Below are 26434 nucleotides of genomic sequence, written 5' to 3' on the forward strand. Positions count from 1 at the left end.
GAATTTGTTTAGACACTCCCAGAAACATCTTTGCCAAATTATGCCACAAATTTGAAAGACAAGAGTTCTTTAGTTTCATCTCTCTATAAAGTTATCCAGGAGCCACAAAGTGAGGTAAGTACTTTATAGTTTGTATTAATATTCAGTTGATTGTTTTATTTAATTATGAAATATAGCATATATTATGTAAAGTAAGAAAATGTATATGTTTTCAAAACAAGAATAAAATGCCCAAAACTAGAATCCTTACTATATCCCCAATCCATTTTTCTCAGCATTTCCTTCTCTCTGTATGTCTCTGACTCTCCATAGCCTTGAGAAGTCTAGGTCACTGCATTAATTTTTTTTTTATTCAGCAAGTATTTTTTATCTACTATGAGCCATTTCTGTGGTGGATATTAGAACTCTAAGATCCATGATGGGGAGATCTTTATCCTGAGAGAGATAAGCAGAAGAGACTAAGCAACCATTCTTAATTGAGTCTCTTGATACTGTGGTTTATATGTTTGTTCCCTCTAAAACTCATCAGAAAGCTTGCCATCATAACAAATATTTACAAAATGGACTTGGGATATGGTTCAATGGTAGAGCTCTTGGCCTAGCATACACTAGGTTCTGGGTTCAGTTCTCAGCATAAAGAGTGGAAGGAAAGACTGGAACAGTTTTGGGGTTGGTGCTATTCTTAAGGTGAGTTGGGCCTTCTTAACTTTTTTGCCCTCTGTCTTCTGTTGTGAAGTGACACATGCAGAAAGGAGTCGCTTGGACTTGGACTGCCCAGTCTGCAGAACTGTGAAGAAGTGCATGCTTTATAAATTACCTGGTGTCATAGCAACAACAACAAAACAAAACAAAAAATAGGCCATGGACAAATACAGGTTTTCTATGTGGCAAATGAAACAAGCACTCCTAGTAGCAGTGAAGGATGGGAGGCTGGGGAAGTGTGGATGGCAGTTAAGTCTGGCTAGAGAGTCGGAGCACTGGGGGACATGGGATGCGGATGAGTTGCGTGATACCTCTTGTTTTTGAGTTTATAAAAAGATTCTAATAGGTTGAAAATCAATTTCAGTGTCTCTGTCTCTCTCTCCCTCTGTGTCTGTCTGCCTCTCTCTTGGCAGGGTCTTATTTTGTAGCTCCGACTGTCCGGGAACTTACTGTGGAGTCGAGGCTGGCCTCAAACTCATGGAGATCCATCTGCCTTTGCCTTCTGAGCATTTGGCATTGCTGGCCTACCTCTAATCTATTTACATCAATAGTCCCTTCAGGGGAAAAAAGTTTAAAATAAGCCCAGTTTCTAATAGAAAACAATTACAGTCATGACATAAAGCACTAAGCTGATGCTGTTTGAATTTCCAGAGGTATTAGTCATTCATCGTTTGGAGGATGTTCTCTTCTCTTCATTGTCTAATTAATCTTTAAATGAATGTTTAATTTTCATAATAAATGAACTAAAAAGAAAATTTATGATTTTAAACTATATTATTGTGTTTGTTCTTGTCTGTTTATCATTACTGAGAATTTGGCTCTGTTCAAGGTGCTTTCTGGAAATGCTTGGTTAAATTCTATAAAATGTAACACCTGAAACAGCGGGTTGTTAGCTTATCAAATAAAATGGTTACTAAGGAGAAGCTTACACTGATTTTCTACAAATATTGACTTCAGCAGTGCATAGAGCAGTGACTGACCCTGATTTTAGGAAGGTTTTGGTTGAGACTTTGGCTTTTGAAAGTACAGATACAGAATGTCAAAAGGCCACAAGGCCTTTAAAAACTCAGAGAGTAGTACTCTAATATGTATATATTCCACACTTTCTTCATCCATTCTTCCACTGAACGGCATCTAGGTTGTTTCCAGGTTCTGGCTATTACAAATAATGCTGCTATAAACATAGTTGAACAGATGCTTTTGTAATATGATTGGGCATCTCTTGGGTAAATTCCCAAGAGTGGGATTGCTGGGTCCTGGGGTAGATGGAGCCCAAATTTCCTGAGAAACCTCCACACTGCTTTCCAAAGCGGTTGCACAAGTTTGCATTCCCACCAGCAATGGATGAGTGTACCCCTTACTCCACATCCTCTCCAGCAAAGGCTATCATTGGTGTTTTGGATTTTAGCCATTCTGACAGGTGTAAGATGGTATCTCAACGTTGTTTTGATTTGCATTTCCCTGATTGCTAAGGAGGTTGAGCATGCCCTTAAGTGTCTTTTGGCCATTCGAACTTCTTCTGTTGAGAATTCTCTGTTCAGTTCAGTGCCCCAAGTCCAGTTGGAATGGGACTGATGGAACAGGGGACCAAACCGGACTCTCTGAATGTGGCTGACAGTGGAGGAGGACTGAGAAACCAAGGACAATGGCAATGAACGTGAACTCTACAGCATGGACGGGCTCACTGTGAGCCTTGTCAGTTTGGTTGCTCACCTTCCTGGACTTAGGGGGAGCTGGGAGGACCTTGGACTTAACATAGTGAAGGGAACCCTGATGGCTCTTTGTCTTGGAGAGGGGTGGAGTGGGGGTATGGGGGGAAGGGAGGGGAGGGAAGGGGGAGGAGGAGGGAAGAAGATGGAAATCTTTAATAAAAAAAAATAAATAAAAAAAATCAGATACAAAAAAAAAAAAAACTCAGAGAGCATCTCTAAAGGGATGAATGCTATGGAAAGTCTTGAAGATACCATAGCTTCATTTAACCCTGTAAATAATTTTAATAAGTTTCTTATTCTAGTCATTGTTATACTTATTTTTGCTATAATAGTTTTACTGGCTTTTGAATATATTCTGACTTAGGTACATAAGACTATGAGACAGCACAAAAGAGAAAAGGTTGTCTTCATTACGTGGCTGCATAATCGTCAATGTAATTAATATAGCTTAAACAAAAGGGGGAAATGTAGGAATTTAGTGGAGTCACTGTATCTGGGGTAGACATTAGCGTGAACAGCTGTTTTCTAGAAGTCCTTTGACCTTGAGAATCCTTGCGGAAAACAGTGATTGTTTTCTGTGATTTCTAGGTTTGTTTCACCGAGGGGCCCTGTAGTCATCCCATGACTTTGGTCACAAGATGCCTCAGGCACACACGAGGCTCTTGTATTATTGTGTATTGCAAATGATACATAATCAAGGACTAGAGTCATAGGGGCATGTGATGCTCTCCTTTAGTCAGACATATAAATTAAGTTTAGGGACCTTGGTATGAATTATTCCCATTATTTGGAAAAAAAAATGTTCCCACAAAGGGACCTTTAATATTGAGTTGTGTAACATACTGCAGAGTTCAGTCCTTCATGGATCCATGGACCTTTAAAACAAGACTATACAGTCTGTTGAGTCATGACTTTGTGTCAGATGGAGGGAGTGTAGAATAGCCCAGATTCTAGTTATTATGCTGTAGAATGTACTGTAAATGAGATGCTGGTGGATGTAAGGATTTCCTGCAAGCCACAGACTTCATCTGGAATAATGTAATCCAACAACTATGTTCACCTTGTCTTCTCTTTGCCCCAGTGTCTTTCCTCTACTTTCCTGAGGTGGGGTTTCATGTTGCCTAGGGATCCTTGACTGCAGTCCTCAGCCTCCAAAGAACTCAGGCTGGATTGCTACCATGTCTGGATTGCCCATATTCTTGAAGGATTTTGCTTTTAAAAAATATTTCTTTTATTTTTTATATTATAATACAATTACATCATTTCCCTTTCCCCTTCCTCCCTCTAAACCTTCCCATATACACCTCCTTGCTCCTTTTCAAACGTGTAGCCTCTTCTTCTTGTTAATCGTTACATACTTGTGTGTGTGTGTGTGTGTGTGTGTGTGAGAGAGAGAGAGAGAGAGAGAGAGAGAGAGAGAGAGAGAGAGAGATAGATGCATTTTTCCCTAAATACATAAGTACAACCTGCTCAGTCTTTATAATGTTACTTGCATGCATGTTTTGGGGACTGACTGTTTGGTATTGAGTAACTAATTTGTGTGTTCTTTCCTGAGGAGGACTATCAGAAAACCACAACCAATCAAAATGCAGAATTGTGGAGCACAGTCCTGGTGGCTACAACTATAAAACACTCCTGAACTAAGGCTTAGGGGACATTGGGAAAGGGGGCAGAACAAGGAATAGGAGTTTGCTGTGAGGTTGTGTCTCCTAGTGATGTCAAAGCTACAGCCATGAGTCTCACCAACATAACTGCCTAAACATGAGCAGAACAAGGGCACTGATAGATGTGCTAAGGTGGAAGGGGAAAGCCCAGGAAACCCCAGCCGGACACAACTGAGGTCTGGGTACAAGCTGGGAGTGGTGACTTAGGCTGTTAGCTCAGCACTTGGGAGACGGAGGAAGAAGTATTGTGAGTTCAAGACCTGAGCTACATAGCCAGACTTTAAAAAAAAAATGAAAACTTGTTTGCAGTTCTCTTTGTCTTTGATTTAGAATCATTTCATCAAATAAAATAAATATAACTATATATGTTTTTGAACAATTAGACATTACTGATCACTTGCTCATTGGCATTTTAAAAGGCTTGAAATATGTTTCTGCCCCTTGGGTTTTGACCGGCTGCTGTGGAAAGAGTTTGTAGGGCCAGTTTCCACTTAGCTGTTTTAGTTTAGAGCATCCCTTTTACTTGAGTAAGGGATGCAGGTCCAACAGGTCAGAGGACCGAGAACTTCTCCGTTCACTCCTCAGATCACTCCGGCTGTTAACAGTCACCTGGTCTGCTTCATGCTCAAGGACAACCAAGGCTACACAAAGAAACCTTGTCTCAGGAAAAACAAAACAAAAGACTGGGGGCTGGAGAGATGGCTCAGCCGTTAAGAGCATTGCCTGCTCTTCCCAAGGTCCTGAGTTCAATTCCCAGCAACCACATGGTGGCTCACAACCATCTGTAATGAGGTCTGGTGCCCTCTTCTGGACTGCAGACATACACACAGACAGAATATTGTATACATAATAAATAAATAAATATTTAAAAAAATAAAGAACAACAGTTGAGGTTCGCCTTTGCCCTACACGCATGTACATGCACAGGTTATTTAATACATGTACTTGAGGTACTGGCTTATCTTAACAGTTCTTTAATAGCCTAACAACAGAGTTTCCATGGAGAAACATATTCTAAAATGTACCTGAGTCATTAGAAATCCAACATGTTCAATTGCATGCCTAAAATATATTCAAGTAGGTATTCCTATGTTTCTCACATTATATATTATTATTTTCTAACATTTGTAAGAGTCAGAAGATCTGGCTCCTTTCTGGCTCTTGTGAATGTGTGTTGTCTGTCATGGTAGATAGCCTTTCTGTCTCCATTTCCTTATATGAACAACGTGACTAATCATATTCTACTTACAGTGTAATGGAAATTGATGTTTCTGTATGAATAGTATTTTGCAGGCTGTAAAACATCAAACAGATGTTGGTATTTATCTGTATTGGTTTCAAATGCATAATTTTATTTAATCTTTTTGCAGCATGATTTTTTTCTTCTCTTTAAATCTGTTTTCATTTAATTCTGCTTTCATCAAGCAAAAATCCTTTCAATTTGGAATTTGAAACTGGTTAAAAAGACTTTGAGTGTGTTTTGATTAAAATTGATTATATGTTCTTACAGAGTGTCTTGAATGAATTTTCTAGCAAGGTTCATAATTGCAAATACTTGTTAAACTTAACCAAGCTTCCCGAATTGATTCAATTAAAGCTTGCTTAGGGATTTGGAAATATGAGTGTTGGGCCACAGTGCAGAGTCACTTAGGGCTTTTGTTTTGTTTTAGGCAAGCTTACCTTTTACTTTCTAACCACCATTGTGATATGGGAAAAAATGTCCCTTATGTAAGAGTAGCTGTCAGAAGGTGGATGTGTTTGACTTAATACTTCGTTTACTTATTTAGTCTATTTGGAATCAAATTTTATACTGTTCATTGATTTCTCTTTGTTATAATTATTAGTAATAGAAATATGCTTGATAGCTTGTTTTAATTTGTTGTCTGCTAATGAAATACATAGTTTGTTCAAGTTTCCTTGAAAAACAGTACTTTGTGAATCTCCTGACACATTTGATCATGATTTGTGCTTGATCCAGTGTATGACTTAAAGTAACACTTGAGAGTCATGAGTCTCTTAACTTGCTTTTCTGATTTTTAAGAGTCTTTAATAAAGGTATAGTTAGCTCTGCTAACATAATGTAATTGGGAGTATAGTAGGAAAGAAAAAAGCTGTAGACAATTCTAACTTACATATAAAAGCCAGGGGCAGTAACCATGGCTTCAGCAGGGATTTGGGTGTCCTGGCTCTATAACTGCTCTACACACCAGCCATTGCACACATAGGAATGCCCTGTAGATAATCCCTTATATGTTGGCTTTCCATTTACTAAGAAGGGCATCAAGGAAGAGACTCCCTAGCGTGTAGCTGAGAGGTAAAGTGCCCTGACTTGAGTAGGAGGACTTGTTGAGAGCTGTAGAGCATCCTGCTGATGTGTCACTCTGTCCCTCCACTAGAATTTAAAGCTTTCTGAAATAGCTGGGCAGTGACGAGCTTTGCTTCAGGAAAATTAAAATATTTATGTATTTCAGAATTAAGCATTCTGAGAAACCTTCTATATTCATACAGTGGTGTCATTCACATACAGTCCAGTTCTTATTTACATATCATCTCTTCCAGTTGCTAGAGCCTGTGTGTCACCAGCTCTTTGAGTTCTACCGCAGTGGGGAGGAGCAGCTACTGCGGTTCACCCTGCAGTTCCTCCCAGAGCTGATCTGGTGCTACCTCGCCATGTCGGCCAGCAGAAATGTGCACAGCAGTGGCTGCATCGAGGCCCTTCTTCTAGGGGTTTACAACCTGGTTTGTATTGGTGGATTAACAAAATGCTTTTTGAAAAACTGATTTTCATTTTAGTAAAACCACTATTTGTTAAAAAAAAAAAAACAAAGACTATCGGGGTATGGTGATGCATGCCTTTCGTTCTAGTACTTGGGAAACGGATCTACCTGAGTTTGAGATCAGTCTAGTCTACAGAGTGAGTTCCAGTACAGAAAAAAAGAGAGAAAGAAAAAGAAAGAAAGAAAAAGAAAAGACAAAAGAACCTACTAGTATTGGTGCATCCATATATTTATCTATATAAACTTGTATGGGTTGAATGAAAGCTGAAACTCAGAACATGGCGTTCTCTTATAGAGAGAGAGATAGTATAGCAACAGCAACAGACCACCACTGGGGTTTTCTTTCATTTTGTTTTGAGGCATCATATCGCAGTATATCCCTGGCTGGCCTGGAACTTGCTACATAGAACAGGCTGGCCTTAAGCTCACAGAGATCTTCCTGTCTCTGATTTTCAAGTCAGAGATGGGATTAAAGGCCTGCGTTGTCATGCCTAGCTACTGCTATTATATTTAAAGTTTTTTTTTATTTATGGCATGTTTAAGTTTATCTGTAAGTTTTTTTTTTTCTTCACAAAAAAAGTGAGTAGCAAGACCTGAGACTCACTGGTCACACTCTGTAAGTCTCTACTGTCTCCTGAGCACGTGTGTTCTGTTTACAGTGTGTGCCATTCCTAGCTTGAGCATTCATTATGAGATGGCATGCTGGGTTCTCTACAGTTTGTGTTCTTTAAGATGGAAAAGAAGGGCGAGGTCCTTCTGGAGACACACCTCATGTTTAATTAACTTAGAGAATAGAACTTGCTGGTAAAGAACAATCACTATGCTATCCATACCACAGCCATTCTGAAAACCACGGAGCTTTAATTTATTTGGGTTTTGTCTATGCTGAACTACAAGGCTCTGCTCTGTTTTTGTTTTTAAGCTGCAGTAGTGTACATGTATTTGCTGATGCTAGTGGTTACTTAATAGGTGGATCACCAATGTTAAAGATTGAACTGACTCTAAAATACCTTTTATTCTGGTCTTTTAAAAATTGTTTTAGAGGGAAGAAAGGGAAGGGTGAAATGTAATTAATATTATAATCCCCAAAAAATTAAACCTGGAAAAATGTCCTAATAACTTAACTGTATTTTTAAGATGTTATGTGTTAAAGGTGACTATTTTAAGATATTTTCTTTTACTTTTGTAGGAAATAGTTGACAAACAGGGACATAGTAAAGTATTGAGTTTTACAATTCCATCTTTATCCAAACCATCTGTATATCATGAAGTAAGTAGCTTTTTATCAAAGTATATTTATTGGGTCATACTCTGACAGTCCCGTAAGATAGGGTTACATGTGCATAAAGGTGAATTATTAGTAGTTCAAAAGATATTAATTAGCACCACACAGGATGTATACTGTCCCAAAAATAACATAAGTCAAAACTACTAAGTGGTCAACTAAGATTAGATCATGAGAGCTTTACTGAAAATCCTATTTTATCTTCGTGTAACGCGGAAGACTCATCTCTCATCTTAGTTTGTGTGCATGTGGAGGTGGTTAGACAGTTTGTGTGCTCCAGGATAGAATTTGGAAATTAAACTTAATGTTTTTAATTTTAATTAATGAAAATGTGAAAGTGTTTTTAATTTTTATTAAATCTTGGGGTGGAAATGTGATGGCAGTCTGAATATTTCTAAACTACATGGTGCCCCTAGTAGGCACTCTCCATGCTCTGGGTATTCTGAATGTCACATGTAACAGAACAGCATCTTTTCTTTAGCCTTCCAGCATTGGGTCTATGGCCCTGACTGAGAGTGCACTGTCCCAGCATGGCTTGTCAAAAGTAGTGTACAGTGGGCCCCATCCTCAGAGGGAGATGCTGACAGCACAGAACAGGTAAGAGCCAGCTATTCTGCCACACCAACTTATTCAAAACTATTTCAGTACATTTATAGTGTTTAATGAGTTATATGTAACTATTATGTGGATATTGAATCATTTTATAAAAGAACCACACATATCTAGATTTGTCCTTGTACTTTGCTCCAGATTATCTGAAACACTAAAGATTTTATGGTATATAATTGTTACTTGCAAAGACTTCTTTTTCCTTTGAGTTTTCCTTACTATGCTAGTGATATTTAAGTCTGGTTCTTCTGCATAATATCTGTTAACATTCTTTTGGCTTGTCTTCAGGTTCGAAGTGTTGACATTCCTTTTGTTGTGTTACAATGCTGCCTTAACCTATATGCCCAGTGTTTCTCTTCAATCACTGTGTCAGATTTGTTCAAGGTAATTTAAATTTCTATTTTTCTAATACTGGAGTATATTAATGTAGGACTGCTTAGGTTTGTTGCAAGCCTAAGTTATTTTTGTTTTGAGTAATTGTTTGTTTAAAACATTATATATTTCAGCATACAGTTCAGCCCATTTAGCACATAGAAGGTGGCTTAGCTACCAAAAAATCACAATGGTGAATATCCAACTGAGTAATGTTTGGAAGGAATATTAAATCAGAGGGGTTATATTACTTACATTACATTTAAAATGATGGCATGGTCATAACCTTTTAATTTGTGGAGTGTCATTGGGTAATCCTTTTCATCTTATTTTTTGTTGTTGTTTGTTGTGTTCTAGTTTGGTTCAAAAAATAAGAGAAACATGGCATTGCATTTTTCTTCCTTTAAAAAATAGAGCTAAGTTTTTTGTTGAATAAATTATAAAATTTGGGGTATATTATACAAACATTAAAAATCTTAATTTAAGAGTTTTTTAAGCATTTGAACATTTAATAGCATATGTGTTATGGTATGTTACAGCTCTTATATTTGCTAAATATGATTAGAATGATAATAATACTTCACTTTATTGGGAGCATTATGAAATAATTTTTATTTTCCTTTGTGGTATTCCACAATTTTCTAGTTTTCTATGATTAACATTTTAAAACAATAAACAAAACAGAAAAGACTGAGATTTTTTTTTTTACCTTTTACAGGTCAAGTAAATAAGACAAATTATATAGTTAAGGGAGTTAGATGGAGATTCATATTTGAGTAATGTATTTAAAAAAAACAAACAACAAAAAAAACTAGCCAGAAGGAGAGCATATCGGTTTACCTTTTCTCATAGCCCTGAGAAAATACTGACAAAAGCAACTTAAGCAGTTAAGAGTTTGTTTCGGCTCACACACTCAGAATACACTCCCTCCTGACCGAAGGCCTGGCATTGAGAGACTCGCTGTGAGCTGGCTGCCACATGAGGAAGCAGAGAGAGGTGAAGGCTGGTCCTTGTGTACTGACTCTGTTTCACCGCGGAACCCCACCCATGGGAGAGTACTGCCCATGCTGGGCTCCCAGAACACCGTTTCCTGGGTAACTCCAAATCCTCAGGCACAGTGTAAAGTAAATCTGTTCTGAGGAGCCCTCTGACCTTGCACTGTTTCCACCTTGGGCAAGGGAGTCAGTTGGTTTCATTACTTCTTAATTTAGTAACAGACGTCAGAAGAATAAAAGAAGATGCTGGGAATCGAATTCCTCTGAAGGAAGGGTCAAGCTTCCTAGAGTCCCTTTGCTCCCCACCCCCAACTTTGGGCACTTGGTGTGAGAAGTGAGAGAGCAGAGATAGGGTGGACCACACTCATTGGAGTCCAGAGATCAACCTGCCTTCACCTTTCACTTGCTGGGATTAAAGGTGTGCATCACTATGTCTAGCAGGAGCACTAAAATATTTTATCTGTCTGAAATATATTATGGATATTTCATGGAAGTAGAATCTGGATTATAGTAATTTTTCTGATCCTGTAGTTTGCACCAAGAGCTTAATCAGGAATTAAAGATTATTCTAAAGATATTAGTGACAATATCCATGTAATGTCCCCACAATTTTTGATAATTGAATTAATCAAAGTTAGTAAACCAAGCAGAGAGTGTGATTCACCAGCTGCATACATCTCCTGCCCTTGTCTTTACAAGCTTTCTCCAGTCTAACATAGTCAGGGAGTTACAGGAAAATGTTCTGTTTAGGAGATTGTTTTATAGATACTAGATTTGTTAATTTTAATATTGGCTCATAAATATTAGAAAACCATCATAAACCTATGTTTATTTTTGTCTTTTCAGAATCTGTGTCTGTGGATATCCTCGACAACATGTAAGAAAATACAAAGGTGTAAGTAACAGAATACCAATTTCATCTGGATTCATGGTGCAGATGCTAACAGGAGTCTATTTTGCCTTGTAAGTGTGTCTCATATACAAAGCACATTGTTGGTTCTTTGGCATAATATAACTTGCCAGTCTGTTTCTATCTCATTAAATAAAAAAAAAATCTTTTTTTTCTTCTTCTTTTATTTTGAGACAAAGTTTTTCTGTGTAACAATCCTGGCTGTCCTGGAACTTGATTTGTAGACCAGGCTGGCCTCAAACTCATAGAAATCTGACTGCCTCTGCCTTCTGAGTGGGGGGGTTAAAGGTATGTGTCACCACCACCTGGCCAATCATCATATTTTTAGAAAGAATAGGAATCAGTTCTTAATAGTTTATCATTTAAAACACGTATTTTAAAGTTGTGCAGAATTTCAAACAGACTAAAACACTTCATTTTTTAAAAACAGGGTCAGAATGCAATGATTAAAATGTGAATATGCTCAGTTCTTCTGTATATGACTTTTTTTTTGCTATGATTGTCAAATTGGATTTTTAGACTCCCAATGAGTTTTTTTTTTTCTGTTTCTTGAACTTTTAGCTCTTCAAAAGCACTTTAGAGAATCTTCAATCAGAAATAACTCATTAATTTCTATCATTGGTGCTTAGCCTTTGGTAGTAACTTAGGCACCAGTTACTAGACTGAATTCTGTCTTATTATACTTTGTAATCTTGTGTTACACAGATGATAAGGCACTTTGCATTGTATTCGCTTGACACTTTAATTTACTGTGGTAAATTAAATAAGCTTCTTGACTCAGGGAAGAATTTATGACTTAGAGACCAAATCTGGCTTGCACCTTGTAAAGTTTTACTGAGGCATATCTGTGTTCATGTGTTTGCACACTGGCCATTGCAATGGCAGAGTTGGGTAGTTCTGATAGAAAAAGCATTCCACAGTTTAGAACATTGGATTTGGGGGTTTTGTTGTTTTTGTTGTTAGAGACAGTATGGCCTTGAATTCCTGATGCTGCTATTTCCTCCTCCCAAGCCACGGAATTATAGATGTCCACACCTAGCTCTGAAATACTTGTTTACTGGCTCTTAAAAGAGATTTTCTAAACTTTATGTTAGATCATTAGGATTGCCCCCACAGGACTTGCATTTTATTTTGAGTGCCTCTTGTTGATCTGTCTCAATGTTTAACTTTTCCGTGACTTAGTAGACTTGATCTGTAGTCTACTCCAAGGCCATTGAAGGTTTTTCATATTTTACTGTGTTTTGCTTCTACTCTTTTTGTTCTACTCTCTTCTGAAATCTCAACTTATTTGTGAATGTTGCCAGTCTTTTCCACGAGATTATTTAAAATAATGATCATAGCAATTTAAGTTACCCAGGTTAACCTGATAGCCTCAACATTTGAGTCACCTCTGGATTTAGTTAATTTACTTATGTATTTATTTTTTGCTTGTTTGTTTATTTCCTTAGTGGTGCTGGGGATTGAACCTAGTATCTCATATAAGTACTCTACAGCTTACCTGATTCTCTGGCCATGAATTTAAATCAATTAATTACTTCATTTATTTACAGGGATCTTTTCTCTTGCTTATAGCATGCCTTGTAATTTTTTGCTTGTTCATGATTTCAATTAGTAGTAGGTCAGCAGAAACTGATAGAAATATGATTTATGCGTGAAAATAGGAATGATTCTTCTTGGAGGGTACTAATGAAATTTTGTAGATAGTGCTATGAAGTGGTTAGAGTCAGAGCCCAGAGCCCTGGCAGCCTTAACAAGAAACAGTGAAAAGCAGAAAAAGGAGTTCTACTCAACGTAGCCAATAGGGAGAGAAGCAAATTATAGAAGACAGAGGAATACACAATTGCCATCCACCCCTGTGAATCCATCATCTGTTCCAGTCTCACTTGCAAGGTGTGGTGACAAGTTATCAGACTGTTGACTCGTATTCCTGGGAGATTCACTCCCTCTCCAGCAGGCACTATAGCCCCAGTCCTTTTCCTATCCCAGCATGAGACACTTGGGGAAACTCCAGTTCCTTGGGGTCCCCAGTTTCAATGGGCTGATAGTCAAAGGGAGGGGCACAAGTGTCTCTCTTTGCTCTTGCCAGGTATTGTGTTACTGTTGCCATAGTTACATTCATACTACAAATCCCCCTACTCTTACCTAGTATTTCAGTGGGAGCTGGATTGCTGAAGAGTTTCCTTGCTCTCTCTGTATGCCTGCCCCTCAAAGAGGGTTTCACCCTCTGTTTTCTAGCCCCCCTTCAGCAATAGATTGTTATTCCTTATTTCTCAGTGTACACTAACTAGCCAGGCAGTGATGGGGCTGGAATGTCAACCAGTGTTCTAGGAAGACTCCCTGATCCTGAATGATGTGTATGCAGGGGTGTGTTAGAGTGGTCCTCAGTGCTCTTGCTTCCCCTTCAGAAGTAGAGAACCCCTAGTTTTCTCAGCCTGGAAGGAGGATTATATTCCTTTTCTCCCTCTCAGAGCCACAGTTCCTCACCAGCTATGCCCTGGGGGTTATTTATAGGGTAATAGGATTGGCTATTCTATCCTCAAAAGTTGTAGGACTTTTGTTCATATGAAAAAAGTGTCTGGCCCGGCGATGATTGTGGTGGTGGAGGTGGTGGTGCATGCCTTTAATCCCAGCACTTGGGAGGCAGAGGCAGGCGGATCTCTATGAGTTTGAGGCCAGCCTGGTCTACAGAGTGAGTTCCAGATCAGCCAGGTCTTAAAAAACAAAAGAAGAAAAGAAAAGGAAAAGGAACAAGTGTCTGGCAGGGTCCTTGTGCCTTTTCCATGGCAGTGACCACTTAGCTTCTTCAAGCCACCTTTTCTGGTCCCCAGTCCTGCTTCTCATGTTTCCTGTGCATACCTACAGGAAGTTTGTGGGAAGTCTGTGTGGTGGTGTGGACTGTCCATGTATATGCTCCAGAATTTTTATATGTGTTGTATCTCCAGACCCAGCTTCGTGGTGTGCTAGAACTCGTTAGAAAACTTAGTTGAATTCTCCCTAGTTGATGTCTTATGACCTTCCCTCTTTTGGGTTCAGGCTAGTTGTTTGCCCTGTGCCCTCAGCTCTCGTTGATAGATTTGTTAGAATTACAATTTTAAAGGCCTTGCCTGTCAGGCCTCACTCGTGCTTTTGTTGTAATTCAGATGACCAAACCAGTATGTCTCTGTTGACTTTTATCACTTGGTTGATTTGTAGGAAGGGTTTGCCATATTGTTGAAAGTTATACATATATAATACACATGTGCTTATTTTCTTTACTTCTCTCTCATGTTCACAACATGTATTATGTTCTCTTCTAAATGGCCATCAGAATGCAAAGGAATAGCTACTTAGGAAAGTGGGTAGGGTTGGGTTCTCACTAAAACCATGGAAACTACAGAGTAATTTGGCCATAAATTGTTCGGAACATTATTCTAAAGTCTATAATTTATTATGTTCTGAGTTACTTTGACAGGGTAAGATGCTTTGAAATTGCCTTAGCTCTTTGATTTCTGTTCTATAAATAGTCATGTTCCTTAGAGAAAAATGTACATGTATAAAATATTCTTTGTTATTAATAGGCTTTCAGATAATAGGAACTCAAAGACTTTAAATATATTCTTGAGAATAGGATGGGGAAGTGGTGTGCTGATGTGGTCTGTTGCTTTCTTTAGTAGAGATAAATAGTCTCTAGTTATGGTTTTTCTGTTATATAGGATAAATTAAAAATTTATCTCTCTTTGTTTAACTCCCATGATTTTGTAGATACAATGGAGAATGGGATCTAGCTCAGAAAGCATTGGATGATATTATATACAGAGCCCAGCTAGAATTATATCCAGAGCCACTGCTGGTAGGTTCTTTGCTTAATTATACAAATTCTTAACTTACAATTTTTCAGAACTATGCATTGAGAAGTAATACATAGCATATTAAAGTGTCATTATTACTCGGTGCTTCATGCTTTGTTGTACTGGGAAATGTTACATTTAAATTACTTGCATAAATTTGGAGATTTAATTAGACTGGTTTAAGATATTTCACTGATAGCATTCTCTTCTGCTTATAAGAACTTCAACATCCAGATTCATTTGTCAATTAGCATTTGATATTGAGAAAGAAGCCTAATTTATTATTTAACAATCACAAAGTTCATTTCATTCATACTGTTTTAAGATACAAGTATCCCTCTGACCCTCCTACTCCTTATTGGTGGGTATATTGATCATCATATACCTTGGAGAAAGTATTTATTTTAAATCTGTTAACACTTAGTCTTATATTTTATCTAAAAGTAAATACTACATCTATTTATTGATCTTAGACTTTATTTTTCCTTTTAGGTTGCTAATGCAATAAAGGCTTCATTGCCTCATGGTGCCATGAAATCTAGTAAGGAAGGTACAAGGTGTATTCAAGTTGAAATCACACCAACATCCTCTAGAATATCAAGAAATGCAGTTACAAGCATGTCAATAAGAGGTCACAGGTGGAAAAGGCATGGTAAGAACTCTTTACATTTGAGTATTAGTAGCTCTTTCACAATTCTCTCTGCAGTTGTGGTACTAGAACTTGTAACTTTAGGAAACAGCACCATTGTAGCCTGGAAAAGGAAGTGCTAGCTCATCACCTTTGACTTTTATCCAGGGCAATAGACAATGAACGGAATGGATGTTCTTATATTAAATATATGAATGAAGAATTATGTAAAATTGTACCAGCTGCAGCAGCGTAGGAGAGTAAGAAAATGCATTTTAGCTACTCGTATACTTTATGTTGCTATTCTTGAGTAGTTGTGCATAGTCCTTAATGAATGTTCTTACGCCTCAGTCAGGCATTTACCATGCAAGTTTTTTCACATTGGAGTAAAACTACCAGTGATCTTACGTTCTGTCTAGACTCCTGGGTAAAGAATGCCATGCTGTCAATATAACATCAGGTGTTTCTATTTTACAAGTTTATTTTCATTCAGGACACGTCAGTATTCCTTTTTATCATTTCATTTTACTGTTGTCAAATGTTGCTGGAAGTTAATTTCATTCACCACGCCACCTCCATGCTTTCCCAGCCTGTCTCTTCTTTTAATCTGCTCCTTGTTTAACTCCTTCTTCCTTCCATGACTTCTCCTATCCGGCAGTCATGGCAGCAAGAACCAGAGGATCACTGTCACCCTCCTCAGAAGCAACCTTTGCGTGGGAGGCAGGAAATTGCGTCCTTGCCTAGAGAGAGCATGGGGGAGATGTGTGTTGGGGGGACTCTACTCTGCCTTCCTCCTCTGCACTGATGGAAATGGCAGCTCAGCTTGATAGACTATAACTCATATCAGTGTTCCTTGGGGAGAGAATGGATAAAAGAGGAAGAAGACACTAAAAAAAGAACAGATCATAATGCAGAAAGCTAATCGTGACTGAAAAGAACAAGAGTGGAGTTATACAGTTTAACCAATGATCATTTTTGATCCTACTCCCTTTTAAAGTTACTGTAGCAGTCCTAAAGGTCCAACAGGGAGGCATAAAAAAGTTGGTGGTGTTTGCTATTAGGCAAATAGACATACAAAATCCATTTAAACTTGAGAACCCCAAATGTACTTCAGTGAAATTATGTTGTTTAATGAAAATACATTACAGAAAGCAATCTAATGGATATGTGATACACTAAAGATTAGTAATTCTGTACAGCTTCGTTGTATGAAAGTAGGTGCCGATACAACAAACTGGATTGTACTGGCCTCATGGACATAATCACTCCCAAACTACTGCTTCCAAAAAAATACAAGAATGAATTCTAATTTCTACTTTCCCTTCTTACTGTATAGAAGGACATATTGGGAAAGGGGGGGTGTCATACATTTCAAACATGAGAGAAATATTGCTGCTCCCTAGTTTGTGCGCATGCATGTGTGTGTGTGTGTGTGTGTGTGTGTATTCACACACATACATGTATGTGTGAACATGACCAGATACGGATTTAAAAGAAAGAGATACAAATCCTGCAACAAGATGGAAGTTATTTTTTAGAAACATTTTGTAGGAAAAAAATGCCAAAACAAGATGAAAGACTTCTTGCGTATATTGCTTCTGTTATGCTCTTATGGATCTGTGTTCAATTTTGACTGCTCTGTCTCAGGCTACGACCGTATTAAAGTAGCCTTTTTATTGCCTGTTTTTATGTTAGCCCTCATGTCACTTGAGCACCTCTCGTTTATGATAGCACAAATGTCATAGATGAGGACATAGACGAGAAGAACACACAGCCATGAACAGATACTGAAGATGGATTAGCTCTATTTGTCACTTTACACAGTGTGAGCTACAGTGAAATAACACTTGTCTAGTCTGATGTGTCTCTGCAGGGGGGCAGCAGTGTCCTTTCTAAGGGTAGTTAGTCTTGATTCTCCTTAAGGAGTTTCTATCGCTATAACAGAAAGTTCTAAATGCCTCCCCCACGCCTGGTGCTGAAAGCCTCTCACACCATCCTGCTAGCCTAGCATCCAGCCCTGAACCACATAGGAACCACACCTTCCTAGAGAAGCACTATTCATGGAGTTACCACGTTCTACTCCGTTCAGCCCTTTCCTGTGATTTCTGCCTGGACATACTCTTGTTCTGGCTCTCTAACCAGCACTGGATTCTCATGGAGAGGATGGTTATCATTGTATACTTCTAAATATGTAGACAATTTTCAAATTGAAAACAAATTTAAAATTATCTTTATATGATTATATTATATTTATGTAAAATTGCAACAATGTATAAGTAAAATATTTCTTTAGAAACAGTACAAAGGGGACATAATATGAAAGGACCTGAAGACTCCAGGGTGGCCTCCAGTGGCCTTCCTGTATGCTCCTTGGTCCTGTGGAGTCACTACAGGATATGGCTGTGCAGACACTGAGAGAGAGTTCCTGTGTTTGGTGGAAGCCTAGATATGCTTTCTATTCAGCTCCTCTCCCCACTTTTACCACAGCCGTCCTCAGACACACAGCTGTAACCCTACACAAGTGGTGATGGAGCCCCTGGGGAAGAAGGCAGGAAAAGCAAAATCAATTTTAAGGAGTATTCTATTTTTTCTTCTTGACTCCTTTGTTTTTCCACTTGTGAGAAAGACTGGCATTTCTTTTCTGTTGAACTTTGTCTTAGTTGCTTTTTTGTATTGCTGTGAAGAGACACTATGATCAAGGTAATGTTGACAGAAGTTTCTGTCCTGCCCAGTCTCACAGCCGTTCAGTCCCAACAAAACACACAGAGGCTTATATTAATTATAAATTGGTTAACCTATTAGCTCAGGCTTATTATTAACTCTTACAACTTAAATTAACCCATAATTCTTATCCATGTTTAGCCACATGGCTTGGTACCTTACTCATGAGGCATTCTCATCTTGCTTCCTCTGCATCTGACTGGTGACTAAAGACAGAGCCTTTTCTCTTCCCAGAATTTTAGTCTGGTTGCCCCATCTATACTTCCTGCCTAGCTACTGACCTATCAGTGCTTTATTAAACCAATACTAGTGACAAATCTTTATAAGGTACAAGAGCATTATCTCACCGTACTTCCCCTTTTTTTCTTTTCAAAACAAGAACTCTGAATCTAATCTCTTTTGTTTAGCTTTTTTCCTGACCATTATCCATACCAACTTGTAACCAACACTCTAAACAAAGGCAAACATGACAGCATATAGGCAGGCATGGTGCAGGAGCAGTAGCTGAGAGTTCACATCTGCTTCACAAGTAGGAGGGAGGGAGAGAGAATGAAAGAGCTCTAACTGGGAATGGTGCAGGGGGGAGGGTTTAAAACTTCAAAGCCCTCCTCTAGTGACTCTTCTTCTCCAACAAGGCCATACCTCCTAATCCCAAACTGTTCACCAACTAGGGACCAAACATTCAAATATATGAACCTATTGGGGCCATTCTTGTTCAGAACACCACAGTTACTGTGGCAAAATACCCTGAAAAAAGAAACTTAAGGGGAAAGGGTTTGTTTGGCTCACGGTCTGAGGGTGCAGACTATTGTGGTAGTCAAGGCAGCAGGATGTGAGGCCGCTGCTCACACTGTGTTCCCCAGTCAGGAGGAAGTCAGGTGAAGCATGCTCACTTGTTTTTCCCTTTTTTATAGTCTGGAATCTCAGTCCAGGGAGTGCTGCTACCCAGAGTGTGTGGGTTTCCCCTACCTTGGTTAGCTTAGTGAAGATAATCCCTATGAGGAAGTCAGAGCCAAGGTCCTGGGAGATTGATAGTTGACACTAGCCATCACAAGCCTTCTCCTCTAGCTGGTTGTATTGTGACCAGTTTTGTCATTTGCTTGGCCCTGTGTTTTACTTTTTAATTAACAGAATGGTTTTTCAGGGCAAGTTTAGGTTCACAGCAGAAGTGAGTTTATAGGATGTAAGTTTTCATGTCTGCTGCCACTCACTGGCACCACTGCCCTGCTGTCAGCCAGCAGTTTGTGAGCTTGGAAGCTCTGGGTTTATATCCTATTTCAAGTAACAACAGAAGGATAATTCCCAGTGGTAGGTATTATTTTAGAGAAAGCTATTCGACAATTCACTGTATGTTGACCTGATCTCCACATTTTTTCTCTTGATTGTTTGAATATTATAGTGAAGTGGCTTCATTCAGTATTGTGCCTTTCAAATTCCGCAAGTCTTGTATTTAAGTCTTGAGCAAATTTTAATGATTCAGCCTATGTCTGTGCTTAAGTTTGGAAATGGAAGTTATAGTGTACAGTTGTTGCTTTGATTTTTCATGGTTTCATGGTTAATGTTTTTATTTATATGGCAATAATTTATTTTTCAACACTGTTGTATTTCCTTTATTCTGTGATGGTAAATAATTCAAGGCAAAGGTATATTTTTCAAATAAAAATTTTTAAATCATTTATATGTTGAGGCTATATAGAAAGTAAAAGGCAAGTAGAGGAAGAAAGATGAGATTACACTTTAAAAAGTTAAGGATAAATAGGTTGTAACAATAAAAAGAACTAAAAATGAAAATTCTAGTAAGAAAAACAAGCTAAATTTTGATAAAGCGATAGCATTATTTTTAAAACCAAAAAAGGGCGATTTTACCTAAATATTTTCTGTAAAAAGTAAGATAGAGAGAAAAGGAAGCCAAAGCATTTCTTTGTGCTTTATTCTGTGGTCTTGAGAGTTTCTGTAAAGCACCAGCTGCTTCTGCCATTGCAGCTGTGGGACCCTGTCCTCCCAGAGTTTCTGGCCCCACAGTTCCACCCCAGACTTTCCCTCCTTACCCCTCTTCCAGAGAAAATTTAGCTGCTCTTTTTGTTTGTTTCCCACAACTACCAATATTATGACTCATTCTTCTTCACTTAAAAAAATACCTACATGGGAACAACATAAGCTATTTTCCATTTTCTCAGAATGGTTACTGAAATAACACTGCCATTTTATGTAAGTCCCCTAATTACGTTAGTGACTGACATATGGTTGTAAATAATGAACACAGGCAACTTTGCCAACTAGTACCTAATAATCCACCAAACTCCAAGTCTTCATCTCTGTGTCCTTTCCTATGTGTATTTGCCGAGGGATGGGAGCAGCAAGTACAAAGTATTTTGTGTGCTTTGAAGTACCACATAAAGGCTGGGTTTAACCAGCCACAGGCTGACTAGTTCTTTAAGAATTGCTTTGTTAGCTTTCCAGTAATTGTGTTCTTGATAAGTTTTTACTAACTAATTTGACATTCAATTGATATTCTCCTCTTAAAACTTAAATTCTGAGTTTTCTTAATTTGAAATAAATGTGCTCAGTTTGCGAGTCCTATCAAGCATAAAGCATGCATGTTATACACCACCAGCAGTGTGTCCAGTGTTGCTGTTGACGTCCCTCTAGTACCTGACATATCGTTATTAGAACCAGGATTTTTAAAATGTTGTTTCATACTTAGTCTCTTACTTCATCTTGTTAATGTCAAAATAGGAACTAGATCTCACTTGGATTTCTCAGTCACACACAGAACTGTCTGCAACAGGAAAGTGTCAATAATAAAGAATAATGAAAATAATATTTCTAAACTAAATCCTTTGAACATCACCCTACTTTTGGTTTTTTTTTTTTTTTTTTTTTTTTTGTGGTGGTGGTAGGGATTGAATCCAGGGCTCCCGTGTGCTCTATCCCTAACCTTTGAGTTTTTGAGGTAGGATCTCAGTATGTAGTGCAGGTCGGCCTTAAACGCAGAAGCCCCCTTCTTTAGCCTCTCATGTACCTTTTAATTAGTAGATATTTTTAATTAGGGCTACTTTTTAAGTATTTTGACTTAGAATTTCCAAGAATAAAACCTTTTAAGTGGTGAAAAAGAATTTTAAATAAGAGGTAATATGTATTTTTATGTTTTCTGACATGGTGACCAAAAGCAAGTACCTTGAGAATTTTACAATATTTTACTATATGGAAGAATCAGTGTGTGGAAGGGGAGGGTGGCGGGTGGAAGGAGAGTGGGGAAAAATATATAACACATTCCTATCCAAGCAATTAGAATGAGAAGGATTTTTTTAAAAAAAAAAAAAAAAGAAAAATCAGATTAATACAATTTAGATATATTAAGCCCAAAAATAGAGCAATTGAAAGTTACTATGTAAAGCAATTTGATTACAGCTTTGGTTTATAAAATTGTTTCTATTTAATGGATACCATGGCACTTAAAATTAAGTGAGATAGTATAGTTCAGGAGACTTCTAATAATGTCATAAAATACCAGAAAAGTAGTCTGTGTCATAATTGGCTCAGTGATTAAATGTTCTCTTACTAGATGAATAAAAAAAAGAAATGATAAAAAGACTCAGAGGCTGGGAATAGTTCAGTAGATAAAATACTTGCCAGGCAAGTCTCAGGATCAGAGTTCAGATCCCAGCACCCATATGTGCGCTAGGGGTGGTGGTGCAGGTCCATAACTCCAGCCCTGGGAGCTGGGTATTGAAAATGGTAGGCTCCTTGGCGCTCGCTGATCAGCCTGTCTAGCTGTGTCAGTGAGTTGCAGGTTCATTGAGAGACCCCTTAAAAAACAAGGTAAGAAGCAGCTGAAGGAGATATATTCCTGAACTCTGGCTTCCACACACATGTACATGTGCACATACAAACACACAGACACACAAATACAGAAGAACAATTTGTATATAAAATCATTCTGTTTAAACTGGCCAGTGCTGTGCACAGTGTTAAGTTTCTGCTGTGTGTGTGATTGATGAAGCAAGACAGAAGATAAAAAGTCATAAATGCATTTCTAGGAAAATGTCTTTAAAATAATTGTTTATAAGCATCTCAGACCACTTAAGACTGTCTTTCTAGATAGTGGAGAAGAGAAACTCATAAATCTTGAGATAGAATATTTATTTTGTGAGTCTGATTTTATGATTTAATGAGAAAAGGGCTTAAACTGAGGGAAATGAAAGTTGGTAAGAGTTTTAAAACATTTTGAGAAATAGTGATAATTGAAACTTTGATGGCAAACTTTAGTAATTGGTTATTAGAATCCCTTCTACATCTCCAATTAGAATGTCACAATTCTAAGCCAGGCCTGGAACTTTCAGCTGTAACCTAAGCACCACGGACTGAGATGGAGCATCATGGTGGGCGGGCAGCCTGCTCTGCACAGTAAGTTCAGAAGCTCCCTTGCTGCACAGTCTGCTTCTGACTTTCAGGTGTAGCTTTCTGCTCTTGTCCGTCTTCAGTCTTGCCTTGCTCAGGGAGCAGCCCTTTCAGTCTCAAACCTGGTTTGGTCCTTCCGTGAAGCTTTGATCTCTTCCTAAGATTACTTACTGGCCCAGGCTAAACCTTGCCACAGAACTTCCTCTTTGTAACTTGGGATACACTTGTGTTCAGTGTTTTATATTAAGCAGTGTAACTTCTATTGCATTAAAATGCGAGTAAAGTATGCAGCTGGTTGGTTCGTGTGCCTGTTGGTGGCTGCCTTTGCAGTCTGAAGTGCAAGTTCCCTACTGCTTCCACCTCACTTTAGAGCATTTCCACTCTGACTCCCTAGAGTCTTTCCTCCTAACCCTTGAACATTCGAGAGTCATTTCTGCCTTAGGACCTTTGACTAGTTCTTTGGGATTTTTGGCTGAAATTTGACTAGCAAGAAGGTACCCATTTGCACCCTTTCTTCTTCCAGATTGTTCTGTATCCAGTACCTTTTCAACATTCAGATCTCAAGTAATTCTTCTACAAAGAAGCCTCCCAAAGTACTCTGAAGTAGCCTTGCCCCCCATTAGCCTGCTTACTGGCTCCACTATTTTTATTTGTATTTTTCTGCTATTTCAAATTTGTTTTTCTACATAGAAGGAAGAACCTGTATCTATTATGTTTGCCATTGATCTCTCAGTGCCTAAAATGATGGCATGCACATTATAGGTGCTAGATACATTGTAGTTACATTCATGGGTGAATGAACGGATGACTTGAAAAGTTTTAGGGCGAGCAATTTGTTTTTTCTAATCGTTTTATTGCTGTATGAAAGCTGATGTGTGGAGTGGTGTTTGTTCATCTTTAATGCTGTCAGTTGTTAGAGTTTTCAGTGTGTTCTCAAACATGTGCATATAGTTTGCATCATTTACCTTACTTAAATGTTTAGCACTTTGGTTTTGTTTAATTAACATTTCAAATGTTTCTCCAAATTCTCCTGGTAACTTTATTACAGTTATTTAATGGCTACATAATATATATTCTGCACTGAGTTTTTAACTTGTCATTTACTCACCTATGCCCATGTATTGAATAAGTTGCTTCTAATTTCTCTAGTTATAAATAATCCTTTAAGGTACAACCTAGTAAATACATAGAGGATGTTTCTCCATTTGATAGAATAAAATATGATAATTAAAAGGCAGTATTAAAGAATAAGAATTGCTCAGGCACCTTCTATCATTTCTGTATGCGTATGCAGAAGGAGCTGCACTGTGGGAACTTGTAGAGGATGCACGTGACTGTCTTTGGAATTTAAAGTTCTTTTCACAATTACTGTCAAAGCTATGTGATGCAGCTCTTCAGTTGTTTTAAGCTGTAGTCTATTATTTCACAGAGAGGTTTCAGGAGCTTCATACCATACTTTAGCTCATAAGGTAGTTTGAGTACAAAGATATGTAAATTCTCTTAATAGTTAAATTGTTTTTCTTAAAATTGTCACCTTTAGTAAACAGAACAGCCAGAAGGCAAGTAAGAACAGAATCTAGATGATTTCATGAATGCCGATAGAATAGATATTTGGATTTATGAAATTGTGCTTGTGCGAAATCAGTTTTAGTAGTGTTCGTAATTCACCTTTTTTCCCCTCAAAAATCAGAAGAAATATTTAGGGTGAAATTATTTGAGTTACGTTTGAGGAGAAAATATTAAAAGTGTACATGGCCAAGCATGGTCTGTAGCTCCAGCTGCTCAAGAGGCCGAGGTGGGAGAATCAGAAGTTTGAGGCCAGACTGGGTTATCCAACAAGAATCTATATTAAAGTAGACACTGACAATGTATAGCATAGATCTTCTTAAATTTTAAATGTTTATAAAGCATGTGTGTTTGTGTGGATGTAAATGTGTGTGTGTGTGTGTGTGTGTGTGCACATACACATGTGTGTGGAGGGAAGTAGGGACTTGCATGCACATGAGGGGGTCTAAGGACAACTTTGTGGAGCTAGCTCCCCTTCCACCCTCACATGGGTTTGGAGTTTGAGACTCAGGTTGTCAGGTTTACATGGTGAGTGCCTTTACCCGCTGCATCCTGTAACCCTGAGTAAGTGTTCTAGCTCTTCATCTCCATAGTGAGGAGTGCTGTGTACCTAGAAGTTATGAAATAGCCTCAGAGAATTTTCTTTTTGGTTATTTCAATTTTTTAATTATTTGAAGTAAATTAAATATTTCAAAAATTTATACCCAACAAGGTTTTAAATTAATTGTAATTCATTTTGCATACATTTTTAAATTCCAAAGAAAAGCAACTCTTTTGTTATCTAATTATTATTCCCTTAAACATCTTCTATATAATTTTCTTACAGAAAGATTTAATTACCTCTCTTTAGTTATATATGTCATTTTTTGGATAACAATAAAAATGAACTAGCTTATAAAATATTTTTGGTGTTATTAAGCATTATAATAAACCTACATTTAGAAATTCTTACTTCATTTTTCTCAAACAAAGAACTTTTGCTCTTTTGCCATCTAAAAATTTTTATTATCTTAAGCTGTGTATTATTTGACTGAATAAAAGAAAAAATAACACTTTCCAAGCTTACCTTTTTTATATCTTCTGCATTTTCATATTTACTTATTTAAATAATTTTATCTTGTAATAGAGATTTATTCAGTTCATTTAAAAAATTAATTTTCAGGGTCTCAGGAGATGAATCAGTGGTTTGGAGCACTGGCTGCTCTTCCAGAGGACCTAGGTTCAATTCCCAGCATCCACATGGATGCTCACAACCATTCCTAACTCCAGTTTCAGTGGACTGGAAGCCTTCTTCTGGTCCACAGAGCACTATGCAAAAAAGTAGTGCATATGCACACATGCAGGCAAAATAACTACACATATAGAATAAGCATTTTTAAAAAAAATTAAAGAAAAAATAACCAAAAAGATTTATTGTCTACTATAGACAAGTTGCTTTCCCAGTATTAGATATTTAGCAGTGGCCAGACAAAAATCAGTGTCACTGCGGAATATACACCTAGGGAGATGAGGTGACTGTAGCCTGTTATAAGTAGTTTTCTAAAAGAAACAGAATCGGAGAGAGGCCTTATGGAATATGGGGATGTTGAGACAAGGAAGTCTACATTGGAAAGTCTTCTAAAGAAGTAAGATGTGCCCCTCAACTGTTGGGGGAATCCAGGGCCAGTCCAACAGCTCTGGGGAACGAGGGTCTCAGTCACAGAGTTATACATTGGAAAATGCCAAAGACATTAAGGAAGGGATCATGTAATAAATGCTTGGGCCTTTCATCATCTTTCTTTTCTATCTAATTTCCCTAAAAATAATCTTGCCTTTCTTGATCCTTCCAGAATAACAGCCTCTTCTTTTAATGGATTTAATGAGTAGTTAAGACATTCTGGTTACCTTTAGAGCAACCACTTGTATCATTTAACCAGAGTTCGTTATTACAGGAAAGCGCTCAATCCCCTTTTCAATGCCATTTAATTTCATGATTTTACATCTGCTCAGCCCCTGACTGCTGATAGTGACTGACGGTTCAGTTGCCATTGCTGCTTTATTAATGCTCTTCTCACCATTCTCAGTTTCCCTGCAGATTTCCACCAGTGAATCACCATTATTAAACCTTAACTTCCATCAGCATATTTTCACAAATAAAACCAACTAAAAACAAAAGTAAACTGACCTTGAGTTTATTAATTCCTTGTGTATTCATCTAGAGTGTATTTGCTGTGGCTCTTTGTTCAGCCAAAGTAAATTATTTGCCTTCTTTGAAATGACCAAGAT

At 37.9% G+C, this 26434-nt stretch overlaps 1 protein-coding gene across 5 annotated transcripts in view; it reads left to right on the forward strand.

The window, feature by feature from the left end:
* Positions 1-26434, forward strand: part of Fam126a (family with sequence similarity 126 member A) — a 70022-nt gene that overhangs the window by 35904 nt on the left and 7684 nt on the right. For 4 of the 5 annotated variants that reach the window (XM_038319552.1, XM_038319551.1, XM_038319555.1 and 1 more), the window contains 8 exons: positions 13-114; positions 6638-6817; positions 8045-8125; positions 8622-8737; positions 9038-9133; positions 10963-11079; positions 14768-14855; positions 15346-15505. In XM_038319552.1, coding sequence (XP_038175480.1) covers positions 13-114; positions 6638-6817; positions 8045-8125; positions 8622-8737; positions 9038-9133; positions 10963-11079; positions 14768-14855; positions 15346-15505 — 940 coding nt within the window. The remainder of the gene's footprint in view (positions 1-12; positions 115-6637; positions 6818-8044; positions 8126-8621; positions 8738-9037; positions 9134-10962; positions 11080-14767; positions 14856-15345; positions 15506-26434) is intronic. The other variant, XM_038319553.1, reaches the window with a different exon arrangement.

This window comes from Arvicola amphibius, chromosome 2 (genome assembly GCF_903992535.2).
Source record: "Arvicola amphibius chromosome 2, mArvAmp1.2, whole genome shotgun sequence".
NCBI classification, from domain to species: domain Eukaryota; kingdom Metazoa; phylum Chordata; class Mammalia; order Rodentia; family Cricetidae; genus Arvicola; species Arvicola amphibius.